The following is a 16,005-nucleotide window of genomic DNA, read 5'->3' on the forward strand; positions in this document are numbered from 1 at the left end:
GCTGCAGCGGTCACATGGACTGGAGCGTCATCCAGGGAGGTCGGGCTGGATGCCGAAAGAGGGACGCGTCACCAAGACAACGGGCGGTAAGTATGAATTTCTTTGACTTTCACTAGGGAAAGTGCTGTCCCTTCTCTCTATCCTGCACTGAATAGGGAGAAGGGAAGCACTTTTCCTGCAGTCCGCAGCGGCCAGTCCGCATCAATTTACTGCACATTTTGTGCAGATCCGCAGCAGAATCTGCAACGCAGATTCTGTGCGGCATTGATGCGGACAGTTGCGGAGGAAATCCGCCACGTGTGGTCATGCCCTTAGCCTTCTGATTTATATAAGCCATCAAAGCGTAACTTAACCAAACACCTACTTCCTGCGGCGAAAACTCTCATCCCGCTTTATTGGTTACAAACTCAACCGCCCCCTTTACAAATCTGGTTGACTAAGGTAGCCCAAATCTGTAGATTTGAAGAATTGTCCAGCTGGGCGGATAGAAGACATGATACTTTCATTCAAATTTGGCAACCTTGGATTGATTTTCAGACTCTGGCACAACACACATCTACCACACAGTGATGACTCGTGTTTTTCGCGGCGTATTTTACGGACGTTTTTGGAGCTGTTTTTCAATGGAGTCAATGAAAAACGGCCCAAGAAGTGTCCTGCACTTCTTTGACATGGGCTTCTTTTTACGCGCCGTCTTTTGACAGCGACGCGTAAAATGACAGGTCATCGGCACAGAACATCGTAAATTCCATTGAAAGCAATGGGCAGATGTTTGTAGGCGTAATGGAGCCGTTTTTTCAGATGTAATTCGAGGCGTAAAACGTCCGAATTACGTCAGAAACTTGGTCGTGTGAACATACCCTTATCCTTTATGGTATGTTCACACACACTGTTTTCAGACGTAATTCGGGCGTTTTACGCCTCGAATTACGCCTGAAAAAACGGCTCCATTACGCCTACAAACATCTGCCCATTGCTTTCAATGGGTTTTACAATGTTCTGTTCCCACGAGGTGTCATTTTACGCGTCGCTGTCAAAAGACAGCGCGTAAAAAGAAGCCCGCGTCAAAGAAGTGCAGGACACTTCTTGGGCCGTGTTTGGAGCTGTTTTTCATTGACTCCATTGAAAAACAGCTCCAAAAACGTCCGTAAAATACTTCTGAAAATCAGGAGCTGTTTTCAGGCGAAAACAGCTCCGTAATTTCAGACGTATTTTGTTACTGCGTGTGAACATACCCTTAGGGTATGTTCACACGGCCTATTTACGGACGTAATTCGGGCGTTTTAACCCCCGAATTATGTCCGAAACTACGGCTTGAAAGCGTTGACAAACATCTGCCCATTGAAAGCAATGGGCTGACGTTTGTCTGTTCACACGAGGCGTATATTTACGCGTCGCTGTCAAAAGATGGCGCGTAAATAGACGCCCGCGCCAAAGAAGTGTCATGTCACTTCAGACGTAAATGGGGCCGTTTTCCATGGACTCCATGGAAAACCAGCTCCAGTTACGTCCGTAATGGACGCAGTGTTCAAGCGCCTGCACATGCCGTTACAGCTGAAATGACGGGGCTGTTTTCTCCTGGAAACAGCCCCGTAATTTCGGCCGTTACGGACGCTGCCGTGTGAACATACCCTTACTCTGCTTTCTCTCATGAGACATTGTGCTTTCTTTTATGTTTTTATATGTTCTCTAACCCATTGAGTTGGATCATCTCATGCCCCCCTCCCCTGCCCTCCCCGCTTCCTTTATGTATCCATACCCTTCCCTTACTCTCCTTTTTTGATAATACTGCTGGGTGGATAGCTTTTTTTGTATGTGATTTATATGTGACTGTTGTATATAGAAGTCTTAGGGCTGATTCAGACGAACGTGGCGTTTTTGCGCACGCAAAACACGCTGCGTTTTTGTCTGTGCAAAAGCCACTTACCTGCTCCGTGCGGCAGCATCATATGATGCGCGGCTGCGTGCTTTTCGCGCAGCCGCCATCGTTATGACACGCCATTTGGATATTTGTAAACAGAAAAGCACGTGGTGCTTTTCTGTTTACATTCATCCTTTTCACAGCTGTTGCGTGAAACAGGCAGTTCGCACGGAAGTGCTTCCGTGCGACCTGCGTGGTTTTCACGCACTCATTGACTTTAATGGGTGCGTGATGCGCGAAATACGCCGAGATATTGAACATGTCGCGCTTTTTGCGCAGCGGACAAACGCTGCGCAAAAAGCACGGTCTGTCTGTACTGCCCCATAGACTTCTATTGGTCCATGCGAGCCGCGTGAAAACCACGCGGCCTGCACGGACGCAATTCACGTTCGTGTGAATCCGCCCTTATGTGTATCCTCTTGCATTGAGGCTCTTCACCTACAATAACGTTTATTTCCTTGTATGATTTGTCTTTTCATAGATTTCAAATCAAAAATGTTTTGTATGTTATAAAAACAAAAGAAAAAGAAATAAAGAATGTTAAAAAAATCTGCAAATGTTGGTGCAGATTTGTTGCTTAATTGCCCCAAATCTGCACCAACATTTGCAGCGGAAAAACTCTGCCACGTCTGAACGTGCCCTAATACTTCTCACAACTGAGGTTTTGCTACAATCTAGGCAATGCCCTATAACTCCAGTCTCAGACATTTTACCTGCACTGATACATTGTAACATACTATAATAAAGAGAGATCTGTGCTCTGGATGTATTTAGCTCAAAGAGATTTGTTTAGACTGGATACAATTCTAGCAATCCCTCAGCTGTGAGCATTATTAAGTCTGGATGTAAGCAAGAATATCCCTATTTGCGTACAGCAAGCTGAGATATTGAACAAAGTATATTAGAATGTTGCCAAACTTTTCAGTGTACAATAATTGGACTTTAACTCTGAAGTATAAGGGTATGTTCACACGGCAGCGTCCGTTACGGCTGAAATTACAGAGCTGTTTTCAGGAGAAAACAGCACCGTAATTTCAGACGTAATGGCATGTGCAGGCGTCTTTCGCTGCGTCCATTACGGACGTAATTGGAGCTGTTTTTCCATGGAGTCCATGGAAAACGGCTCCATTTACGTCTGAAGAATACGCCGAGATATTCTTTGACGCGGGCGTCTTTTTTACGCGCCGCCTTTAGACAGCGGCGCGTAAAAAAAATGACCGTCGGCACAGAACATCGTAGGACCCATTCAAATGAATGGGCAGATGTTTGCCGACGCTTTTGAGCCGCATTTTCGGACGTAATTCGGGGCTATAACGCCCGAATTCCGTCCGTAAATAGTGTGTGTGAACCCAGCCTTACTATGCACCAAAGGGACAGTTCAATGACCAATTCAGCTCTGCTACATCGGTGTATAGTAATGTAATGTATGTTCAGATTTTCTGCAAAACCAGAGCAGTTGTGTTGCCCCAATTACAGGCACAGTTTGAGATTTCCTCTTGCTCAAATCTGTCTCATCAGAACCTCCCTGCAGAGTTCAGGTGTCCCAATTCTGTCACTTCTTAATTAGTGGATCACGCAGGACAGCGATGGTAAGGTACGGCGCAGCAGTCATTTGTTCCAATGTGTCTCAACATGTGTAAACATTTCCTGAATGACTGCAATGTGTTCTAGTAAAGCGGAGGTCAGTCAGTGACATTGGGGCTGCCCCGGGGTCTGCGGCCTCAGGTACAGGGCTGCGATCATCCTAATTGGGCCCAAAAAAAGTCATTCTCGTCATTGTCGTATTATCTAAAATACGAAGAATCTGGTAATGACAAAGTTAAACATTGACACTTCTGGTAAAATTTCTGCAGATTGCAGCCCCACAGGGTACAATCCTCATTAAATTGCCTTCTTAACCCTTTTCTTTCTGGATTGGTAAAACTAGAATGGTTCCTATTCCTATATTGCAGGCATTATACCACTGTCAGGGTATGTTCACACGGCGGGGGTCCGTAACGGCTGAAATTACGGGGATGTTTCAGCCTGAAAACATCCCCGTAATTTCAGCCGTACCGGCATGTGCAGGCGCTTGAACGCCGCGTCAATTACGGCCGTAATTAGCGCTGCTATTCATTGGAGTCAATGAATAGCGGCTCCAATTACGGCCAAAGAAGTGACAGGTCACTTCTTTGACGCGGGCGTCTATTTGCGCGCCGTCATTTGACAGCGGCGCGTAAATATACGCCTCGTGTGAACAGACAAACGTCTGCCCATTGCTTTCAATGGGCAGATGTTTGTCAGCGCTATTGAGGCGCTATTTTCGGGCGTAATTCGGGGCAAAAACGCCCGATTTACGTCCGTAAATAGGCCGTGTGAACATACCCTCAAAGGGCCAGCGTACCTACAATGCCAGAAATAATGATGGATTAAGGATGTGACCCCCCATGCCAAGTTTCTGTCCAGTATCCAGACTCCGCTGCCAGATGTATACACATAGAGGAATAGAAATGAGTCCTATTGGCAGCACCAATGGCAGCACCAATGACGTACCATTTCTTTATGGTTAAGCACTCATTGGGAATTGTTTGAGGGTCAGATTTGTGCTGACCCTTGATAAACTTCCCCAACCCTATAGCAATGGTCGGGTCTATACCACTGGCATCATCCCAGCTTGCCTTTCACACTGTGGTAAAGTTAAATGATAAAATTAAATTTACCTGCAGCCGCCACTAGAGGGAGCTCACTGAATAGATTTATACAGCTCCCAATGAGTTCCATATTAGCTGTATGAATCCATATGCAGTGAGCTCCCCCTAGTGGTGGCCATAGGGAGCCGGATTTTTATCTTATTCAGCTATTTTTTTTTTCTGCTCAAGGGGGATTAGTAGGGAGTGGGTGGGAGGAGATGAGGAATTACTGCTTGTAAAGATGATATTGATCACAGTTTTGTTTTTTTTCCTATATGTTTTCAAGCATAAGAAATTTAAAAAAGTTATAAAAACAAAAATGTATGAAGTGAAGCAGAGGCTTTGTGTCAGATATAGGGTGCTGGAACCCTTAGGGTCCATTCACATGTTGCGGTTGAGGTGAATGTTGCGGTTGAGGTTTCGATGCGGTTGCGTTTTTCATAATCAATAAACATGGGCGTAGCAGGATACAAAGTCATAACTTTCCTGCAATATGTAAAATACCTGTTTATATAAAATGTCACATTAATTCCGTTCAGTAATTAACAATTAATTCATCAGTATTTTTTTTAATTATAATTTATTTTTAGTTTTTTTTAAATGTCAGATATTTGCAGAAAGATCCCATTTTGAGTGCTTTTCGGTACAATATCCGGGCGTCTGGCGAGCCTCCTCCTGCGGGCTGGTAATTGCTTATTGCCCCATGCTGTGATCTGGATTACATTCTTTTAAAGCAAGATTTAAGTTTAGATACTCTCAAATGCCACCGAACTGGCCCCTAATATAGAAAGAGGGGAAGTAATTTATCTAAAGGACGATCAAGGACCATGCAATGGAAGCAATCAATTTATGCTGGTTTCAGAAGTTCAGTTCTGCAGGTATCAGGATTTTTTGGGGGAACATTTATCTAGTTAAAGGGGCTCTCTACTTTGGACTATCCCTTTTTGTTAGCAGGGTCTTTAAACAATAAGGTCCCACTGCTGAGACCACCAGCGATCAGCTGTAATGGGAGAGGGAACACACCAGAAAGTGTTCAATTTCCCTGCAGCGCCACCACAGGAGAAATAAAGTATTACACAGTTCCTATTGAAAACAATGAGCTTTTCAATGTGATGCACAAATGTGCCAAGTCCTCTAGAGTGAGAGTTGCTTCTTGTAGCTGCTCTCTACTCTGGCTAAGGCGGTGTTCACATATTGCCGGCAAAACTGCACCATTTTGCAACGATTTTGCGCACATTTGAACACAGACTAATAGAGAAGAATCCTGAATGGGAAACCCTACTCTGTTAATTCAGAATTTCCTAATGGGTTCATGGAAAAAATCCTACAGCAGAAGCAGAAAAGGTTCAATTTTTATATACTGCTATACTTTTAGTAGTAGATAAGTTCAGCTTCTGTAATTAAGCTTTGTGTCTGTACTAAGTTTCAGGGGCCTGGCTATAGGCGGTGCAGAGGCAGCCATCGTACCCATGCCCTGGTGCCTGAGGGGGTCCAAAGTCCCTCTGCCCCATAAGAAGGCACTATTATTATAAATGGAACATGGTAGGAAGAGGTCTTGTTGCAGATCTTGCATTGGAGCCCAGAAATTTCAAGTTATGCCTTTGTTAATTTGGCAACTGCAATTGAAAAATTATGACAACCACCCATCCCCCGCTGACTACAGACTGACGTCTGTAGTCAAAGGCCCATGGAAAGATGGCTGCTGCCCCAATAAGCTTGAATTCATGCATCTGTACAGGCACATGGTGCATATTTGCTGAGTGAGTTGCTATGAGAGCAGTAATCCTGGTATACTAGCAAATTCCATAAATAACATTTCCCTCATATAATATTATTATTGAGTAATCAATTACCAGTAATGCGATTATTATATGTATTATTTAAAGTAACTCCAAAGGTTAAACAAATCACAATGTAATACAATTTCCAGGCAACAGTTAAATATCAGGCAGCAGCCAAATCCACAAAATCTGTGACCACAGGATAATAGGTGCGATGCCGCACTTGACCACTAGGAGGCCTATTGACATCACAAGCCACTACTCGCATCCATTGAGGGATTCTGTATACAATATTCAACCATACAGGTTCTTTTCTCCCATCCTCTATATTTTTGCACAAGCCTGGGATAATGGCATCTATATGAGAGCACTGAGTGAGGACTATTTGTATAGGGGGGTTTCCAGCAGGACCCCAACCTTCAACTACCTCCTCCTCCTGCAACTTCACAGGTAAAAATAACTTTAATGCATTTAATATCATCCTTTCCCCCTCCTGGGTTATTATTGGGGACTTTGAGATTCTTCTCTGATATTCTCTGGTGCAGCTTAGAAACTTTGTAGTCTGCTCAATTCTCAGCTATTGACCATACATTGAATATTCTGCAAAATTTGATTGAGAATTGGGAGGAAACAGCAACAGATGTAGCAGAGGGAAAGCTGTAGTGTTTTCAGAATTTAATTCCCTGATACATCTGTGGTGGGTTAATCCCAGTATGGCACTGGTCTTCCACCAGCAGAGCTTTCAAACTGCACAAGGAGAATGCCAGTATTAATGTATAACTGAGCGGGCACCTAGACCCAATGGATTGCACTCATAGGGGGGTGGGTATTGATTAGGAGGTGATGTATGGGGGGGGGGGGGTGTAATACCCTAATGAAAGCAGATGACTCCAGAATATTGAATGTGTCCTACATTTTCTGATGGGGTTAATAGGCTTCGGTGACACAGATATGGAGTGACTTTGATAAAGCAGGACGTTACTCTAGAAATCCTGCCACCTGGGGATTAGAAAGGATGGCAGTCCCACAGAGGGTCTCAGAAACCATCTCAGACTCTTTCTAGCCACAAAGCTGCAAGGAGTTTCTATGTATTGTGTCTTCTTCTGTTGTAGTTTTCATGGACTGGCATCTTGGACCTCTACATAAGATCTTGATGACAGACCTGAAGCCTTGAGTCAAGTGTTACCATAGCTGAAGATCTCCACAGGACATAGACAGTCTGTAGCAGCAGGTGGACCTGCGGACCCCGTGAGAATGGCTTCTATTGGAGACTTTGACCCTATACACACCAGCGTGCCAGCCACTAAGATCGAGATCACGGTATCATGCAGGTAAGAATTGTTACGTTTTTTGGAAAGTATTAGAGAGCAGAAGCGCAGAAGAAAAATTCTCTAGTGTAGGCAGGGTATGTGCCATCAATGGGTAGGGCATCACACCTGGTAATAGCGTGGGCAGCATTAGAATAAGGTCCATTGTGTTGAGCATTGATTTAAAGTCCATCATGTGGTCATCAAGGTCCTGTGTCTTGGTTGTACAGAGTCCTGTATCTACAATGGACATTACACCTGGTGATAGGGTGGGCAGCATTAGAACAAGGTCCATTGTGTTGGGTATTGGATCAAAGTCCATCATGTGGTCATCAAGGTCTTGTGTCTTGGTTGTACAGAGTGCTGTATCCACAATGAGCATTGGTCTAGTTTATTGGGCATTGTACCATGGTCCATTGTATGGGGCTCTGAATTCACGTCCAATCTGTAAAGCCTCGGATCAAGGTCCATCATGTGGTCAACCAGGTCCAATGACTTGGGTATGGTATCATGGTTCATTCTGTAGGGCACCCAGTTAGTATCTAATGTACAGGTTGCTGTATCCTCTATGTAGGGCATTGGTCTGGTTGTACCATGGTCCATTGTGTATGGCTCCGAGGTCTAATGTCTAAGCTTTTTAAATTCTGGTGTCTATGGAGTTGTCTCATATTCTATAGATGGAGCCAGTGAGGAATCAGGCTCCTTTGTCTAAGTTATTGTATTAAGGTCCAGTGTGTGGGGTATTCTGTCACGGTCCAATGTGTGGAGCGTTTTACTAAAATCTGAGGTTCTGGACAAAATTAAAAGTCAAGGGTATTTCAAGGTCCAACATTAAAATTATGAGATAACTGTCCACTGTATGGAAGCATGGTGGAGCGGGGACAGAAATGTATGTGACCCCATAATCTCACATTGTAATGACAGTCACCTCCAGGATATATTCCTACTGGACATGATTAGGCGTCCCACCTCCTGAACCCCCATTCTTATGACCCTTCTGAATATCCTTCATAGATACAGGTGAGAAGATGACATTGGTGAAGTCCATGATCTGGGACCACCACTGATGTCCATAATAAGAGGGCTCTATAGAGAGATCAGACCCCTTTGGCACTGCTCAGAGATTTCTATAACAGAGAATATGACAAACTGTGATTGATCTGATTGGATCTTTGTGGTGACAGAAATCTCTGAGCAGTAGCCAAGGTGGTCTGATCTCTCTATAGAGCCCTCTCCTTCTGGACATCAGTGATGGTCCCAGATCATGGACTTCACCAATGTCATCTTCTCATATGTATCTATGATAGATCAGAAGATTATTTTCACTGGATTTCCCCTTTAAATTCTATCTCCACCCTAAATAAACTAGATATGGTGCCAGGTGCGGTTGGAGAATAGGAAGACAATACCCCAATCCTCTGATGGATCATTCATCAAGAGACCTTAAAGACCCCTTAACACCCTTTATCACAGTTATAGGACAACCTTGATAGCAGATATTATAGTATAAGGCAGAGGTCTGCGACTTGTGGCTCTCCAGCTGTTGGAACTACAACTCCCACCAAGCCCCGACTGCTGGCCATCAGCAGATGCAGGGAGTTGTAGTTCCCCAACAGCTGGAGAGCCCTGGTATAAGGTATGTGGATCTCATGAACACTTAACTAGTAATATAGGGACAATATGCATTCTGTGTGGAGTTTCCTTTTAGGATTAGCCAGGAGTAGGACAATACCCCAAAAGAGCAATGCAACGACTCGATCATATGTAGGAGAGATGAGTTTGTCAGATGGATCAGAACTGGGTTTATTAGATATAGCATGGTTGAGTTTGTCAGATGTCACAGAACAGGCTGAGTCAGACATTACAGAGCTGAGTTTGTCATATGTAGTAGGACTGAGTGTGTTGGATGTAGGAGAGCCAAGTTTGTCAGATGCAGCAGAATTAGGTTTGTTAGACATAGCATGCTGAGTTTGTTAGACATAATAGCGCTGAGATTGTCATATGTAGTAGGATTGGGTGTCAGATATAGCAGATCTGAATTTGGCAGATAAAGCAGAGCTGAATTCGGCAGATATAGTAGTACTGGGTTTCTTAGACATAGCAGGGCTGAGTTTGTCATGAGTAGTAGGATGAGGTATGGACAGAGCAGAGCTGACCTTGTTATTTGACTCAACCTACTGCACACAATGCACCAAAGGAACACTTACATGACAAATTCAGCCCTGCTACATCTCTAACAGACCGCACCACAACATATGTTGGTGCATTTTAAGTTTACAAACCGGATTAATTGAAAAAAAGATTAGTAATGTATATTGTTCTATATTGAACTGGAATTAGTCCAGTAATCCAGGGCATCCTATGGGCTTCATTATAGAATGGTGTAGAGTAGGACCGGCTCGTTTATCCCTAATCACAGCTGATACTAAGAAAAAAACAAAAACCTCCTTTCTGGATCCCTCTTAATTACTTCTCCAGGCTTCAGCGGATTGTTGTACTCGCTCAATTAACGCTGGATTCCAATCCAAGATCCACCGGGTTGGAAAATAACTGTACAGATTGCTATTAGATAAGGGTTAATGTGAGGCAGGGGGAAGGGGGGCTGCAGCACAAGGGAGCTCTACAGTATGGAAGAGCTGTATCAATAATAATACCATGCTATATATGCTCTTCCATGGCAGCTGAGAGGTTAAACATTTCTGGTTACATGTCTGCGCCCATAGGAAACAGCATGAAATGTTCTAGAGAAGCTTTGTGACTCGGCAGTGAGGGGGAACAGTAGCAGCATATGGACGGGGATTGGAAAATAATTCAAACTGTGCGGAGCGGAAAATACTGGAGGTCTGTACGCTGGTGTCCCCGACTCCAGGGAGGAAAATATATCTACTCCCCTCACACAGAGCGAGCTGTAATAACGTGTGCGGTTATATATACTGCGATTATCTATCTATAGTATACAGCTACGGTATATATATTATACAGCACACATCAGAATATCACTGGAGTACCCCTATATAGAGCTCTAATGTCCATATACCGGTACATACATTTACCCAACTTAGTTATACAGCTACACAAATCGCTGTTATCCCATCATCCATCATCTTTCTTTCTTTCTTTCTTTCTTTCTTTCTTTCTTTCTTTCTTTCTTTCTTTCTTTCTTTCTTTCTTTCTTTCTTTCTTTCTTTCTTTCTTTCTTCTTCTAGAAATATCTATCTAAAATAGAAGAAAAGATCGCAGCACTGTGTCCCTGTGAGAGGGAAGAAACGTTGTATTTATCTACATGGGCGAATAAATCACATCACGTATATGCAAATCTCTGGAGTCCTGTAATCTTTTCTTCTATTTTATGTGACTTGGATCCTGGATCAAGGTTGGATACGCTGGCACCAGCATCATATTGAAAAAGTGATGATTTCTTCTATCTATCTATCTATCTATCTATCTATCTATCTATCTATCTATCTATCTATCTATCTATCTATCTATCTATCTATCTCATATCTATCTATCTATCTCATATCTATCTATCTATCTCATATCTATCTATCTATCTCATATCTATCTATCTATCTCATATCTATCTATCTATCTATCTATCTATCTATCTATCTATCTATCTATCTATCTATCTATCTATCTATCTATCTATCTATCTATTTATCTATCTATCTATCTATCTATCTATCTATCTATCTATCTATCTATCTATCTATCTATCTATCTATCTATCTATCTATCTATCTATCTATCTCATATCTATCTATCTATCTATCTATCTATCTATCTATCTATCTATCTATCTATCTATCTCATATCTATCTATCTATCTATCTATCTATCTATCTATCTATCTATCTATCTATCTATCTATCTATCTATCTATCTATCTATCTATCTATCTATCTATCTATCTATCTATCTATCTATCTATTCTATCTCTACACTCCACGACTCTGATCGTTTCATACATGTGAGCTCATGTCGATCAGATTCCTCATGCATATGATTGCAGCCCAGCCGTGTAGTGGAAATGTTATATGGTCACTCTGTACCTTTATATATATATATATATTGCGAGCAGAACTTTCGCCCCAGCAGCAAATGAGTGTAATTGGCGTGAAAGCGGAGACGTGTCATGGGGAAGGCTTGGGCTGAGCAGTGCATTTCACAAACACGGCAAACTCCAGAAAATGCACTTAGACTCCCAGGCTCCTAGCTACTGTGCATTTAAAGGGCAAGTACACCCGTTTTATATTTATACATGGATGCAATGAATCAATAAACGGTCTAGCTGATACTGTAGTATACGCTATGTGGATCGCAGGAATTATCAGGCTGCACAGGTAACCCAATAATATAGTCACAAAATAGGCTTCCATGTATACATATGGCTTATACCACCATGGGCACTCTAATATGGACCTCAGAGAAGTTGGCACATGAACTCGAAACATTGGAAGCAAATATTGGTGCCAATCAGTTGGCAGCAGTGCAGAATAGAGATGGCCCCATAGCTAATATCTCAATGGGTCCCCGCTTTGTTGCTGGTTCACACCATCCTATATGAATCATGAAGGACCCAGTGCTTTTTTGACCCATCCCATCCGTTCTACATTACCCTCTGACAGGTTGTTCCACTTTATCCGGTAACATTGCAGTGCCCATGGGAGGTGGAGCTTTGCTTAAGTTTACATCACCCATCTCATGGGCCCTATAGCAGCTGCCTGGTCTGCCTCTTAGGTATGTACACCCTTGCTGCCCCTTAATCCCAGATTATGGAACGTATGACTGCATAATTATTCAGATTTTGCAATTCAGGAGGCTTAGAAAGCTGGGTCAACTGTAATTGCAGCCTTATTGTTGGTTACCCAACCTTCTGAGAAACAGATATAAAAAAGAAACGTCTTGATAGACTCAACGACGATATAATTCAACAAAAATAAGTTGGAAATGTCCATTTAAATTATCCATGGTTGGCATGTGAACAATGGGACGTTTCTGTAGACAGAGATGCCCCGACGCGTTTTATAAATATAGAGATACACAACCAATCTATATGGAAATCTATCTCGTCGTCTTCATCCGGTCGAGCGTCTCCAGTTCATCACTCCAAGATTTATTGTATTGTTCTAAGAGTTGAGAAAGAAGACGATGGAGCCCATAACTATGTTATTGCATGGCGGTTGTGTCCAAGTCAATAATGGCGCAATTTACACTGACGATGTGATCTAATGGGGTCGAGGAATGATGAGCAGTGTGCGAGTTCTGTCATTTATCAAATAAAGTAGCTCTTTTCAGGACCTAATGGGAGATCAATCCTGTAAATTATGTTGTGAGGAACGTCAAGAACGTCAAGAATGACCTTTAATACTTAGTGGACCAGGGGCCATTCATTCTGCTTGATCTCAATACCAGATTCTGGCCACCTGTCTACATGAATACTGTCTATCACTATCACTTAAACCCTGTCCAACTGTGCTTTCATGGACCTTGTCCAATTGTTGCACATGACCCCTGATCCACCATTCCACATGGACCATGTCCACCTGTGCTACATGGACCTTGTCTCACCATTCTACATGGACCTTGTCAATCTCTACTATACCAACCCTTCCCCACCAGTGCTACATGGACTTTGTTCATCGGTTGCACATGGACCTTGCCTCACCATTTTACATGGACCATGCCCCACCATTACACATGGACCTTGTCAATCTCTACTACACTAACCCTGCCCCACCAGTTCTACATTGACCTCGTCCAGCTATTTCTCATGAACCCTTCCCCATTATTCCACATTCACCTTACCTCACCATTCCACATGGACCATGTCCACCTGTGCTACATGGACCTTGTCTCACCATTCTACATGGACCTTGTCAATCTCTACTATACCAACCCTTCCCCACCAGTGCTACATGGACTTTGTTCATCGGTTGCACATGGACCTTGCCTCACCATTTTACATGGACCATGCCCCACCATTCCACATGGACCTTGTCAATCTCTACTACACTAACCCTGGCCCACCAGTTCTACATTGACCTCGTCCAGCTATTTCTCATGAACCCTTCCCCACTATTCCACATTCACCTTACCTCACCATTCCACATGGACCTTGCCCCACCATTCCACATGGACCTTGTCGATCTCTACCACACGAACCCTGCACCACCAGTTCTACATGGACCTTGTCCAACTGTTCCACACGGACCTTGCCCCACAATCTCTACCACAGGAACACTGTCCACCTGTGCTACATTGACCATGTCTGAGGCTGGGTTCACACGACCTATTTTCAGACGTAAACGAGGCGTATTATGCCTCGTTTTACGTCTGAAAATAGGGCTACAATACGTCGGCAAACATCTGACCATTCATTTGAATGGGTTTGCCGACGTACTGTGCAGACAACCTGTCATTTACGCGTCGTCGTTTGACAGCTGTCAAACGACGACGCGTAAAAATACAGCCTCGTCAAAAGAAGTGCAGGACACTTCTTTGGACGTTTTTGGAGCCGTTTTCTCATAGACTCCAATGAAAACAGCTCCAAAAACGGACGTAAAAAACGCCGCGAAAACGCAGCGAAAAACATGAGTTGCTCAAAAAACGTCTGAAAATCAGGGGCTGTTTTCCCTTGAAAACAGCTCCGTATTTTCAGACGTTTTTGGTCACTACGTGTGCACATACCCTAAGGGTATGTTCACACGAGGGCGTCCGTAACGGCTGAAATTACGGGGATGTTTCCGCCTGAAAACATCCCCGTAATTTCAGCCGTAACGGCATGTGCAGGCGCTTGAACGCCGCGTCCATTATGGACGTAATTGGCGCTGCTATTCATTGGAGTCAATGAATAACGGCTCCAATTACGGCCAAAGAAGTGACAGGTCACTTCTTTGACGCGGGCGTCTATTTACGCGCCGTCATTTGACAGCGGCGCGTAAATTACGCCTCGTGTGAACAGACAAACGTCTGCCCATTGCTTTCAATGGGCAGATGTTTGTCAGCGCTATTGAGGCGCTATTTTCGGACGGAATTCGGGGCAAAAATGCCCGAATTACGTTCGTAATTAGTGCGTGTGAACATACCCTAACTGTTCCACATGGACCTTGTTTACTTAATTCTACATGGGCTCTGTCCCACCGTGCTACATACAGTAGGTGGACATAGATCTTGTCCATCTATACCACATAAACACTCTCCATCTCTATCCCCAAAATCCAGTCCACCCATGTCACATGGATCATAACCACATTCTACATGCACTCTACCTACCATGTTCCACGTGAGCCCTGCCCCACCATTCCACATGGACCTTGTCCACCTATTCCACATGAATTCTGGTCACTTGTTCTAAATGGATTCTGCCACACCATTTCACATAGACCCTGTACATCTCCACCACACAAACCCTGTCCACCTGTTCCACTTGGAACCTAAACACTTCTTTCACATTGACCCTTATTATTTCTTCCACATGGACTCTATCCACCTGTGCCCCATAGATAGACATAGATTATGTCCAAATGTTCTACATGAATCCTGTCCATCTCTATCGCATAAACCCTGTCCACATGTGTCACATAGATCCTATCTACATTCTTCATGGACTCTACCTACCCTGTTCCACATGAATACTTCCCCACCATTTCACATGTACCCTGTCCACCTATACTGCATGGACCCTGTCTACTTCTATATGGACTCTGACTACCTGTGCCACAAAGGTGGACATATACCCTGTCAAACAGTTCCAGAAGAATCCTGTCCACCTCTACCACATGAACCACGTTCACCTGCGCTACAAGGATCTCGTCCACTTATTCTACATGGAGTCTACCTACCCTGTCCCACATGGGACCTGTCCATCTGTTCCACACTTTCTAACTTTTCTACGTGAACCCTGTCCAAATGCAATGCATTGTATACATGAGGCTAAGAATAAGTATGGTCTTTTAAGGCATTCCTGGCATATTTTCTTAACCTAGTCATAGACATCATGAGAATGTGAGAAAATAACATTGCTGTGGCTCCTAATGGTTTGCTCCAAATAGTTCTAGGGAGATTGCCACTAACAGAACCAATATCAAAGGGGTTGGTGGACTAAAAAAAAATATATCATGGCCTGTTTGTTTGAAGAAGCGGTGTTGGTCCCAGCACATGGACTCTCAATTATAACATTGACCATCATATAGCCAATAAGGCCGATGAATCAAAAAGATTATTACTTCATATTAAAAATGGCGGCTTTCATGGACTATTGGTGTCATGTTCACTTTAAGAATGATTTGTCTCTCCAGTCATAGAAGGAAATAATTTAATAC

At 43.4% G+C, this 16,005-nt stretch overlaps 1 protein-coding gene across 2 annotated transcripts in view; it reads left to right on the forward strand.

Moving 5' to 3' along the window:
• Positions 1 to 6,640: 6,640 nt before the first annotated feature.
• The window catches only part of CPNE9 (copine family member 9), a 182,459-nt gene continuing 173,094 nt past the window's right edge, over positions 6,641 to 16,005 (forward strand). Inside the window, exons 1-2 of one of the 2 annotated variants that reach the window (XM_075834080.1) lie at positions 6,641 to 6,821; positions 7,484 to 7,702. In XM_075834080.1, the coding sequence (XP_075690195.1) occupies positions 7,626 to 7,702 (77 nt within the window). In that variant the 5' untranslated portion in view covers positions 6,641 to 6,821; positions 7,484 to 7,625. The remainder of the gene's footprint in view (positions 6,822 to 7,483; positions 7,703 to 16,005) is intronic. The other variant, XM_075834077.1, reaches the window with a different exon arrangement.

Source organism: Rhinoderma darwinii, chromosome 7 (genome assembly GCF_050947455.1).
Source record: "Rhinoderma darwinii isolate aRhiDar2 chromosome 7, aRhiDar2.hap1, whole genome shotgun sequence".
Lineage (NCBI taxonomy): Eukaryota > Metazoa > Chordata > Amphibia > Anura > Rhinodermatidae > Rhinoderma > Rhinoderma darwinii.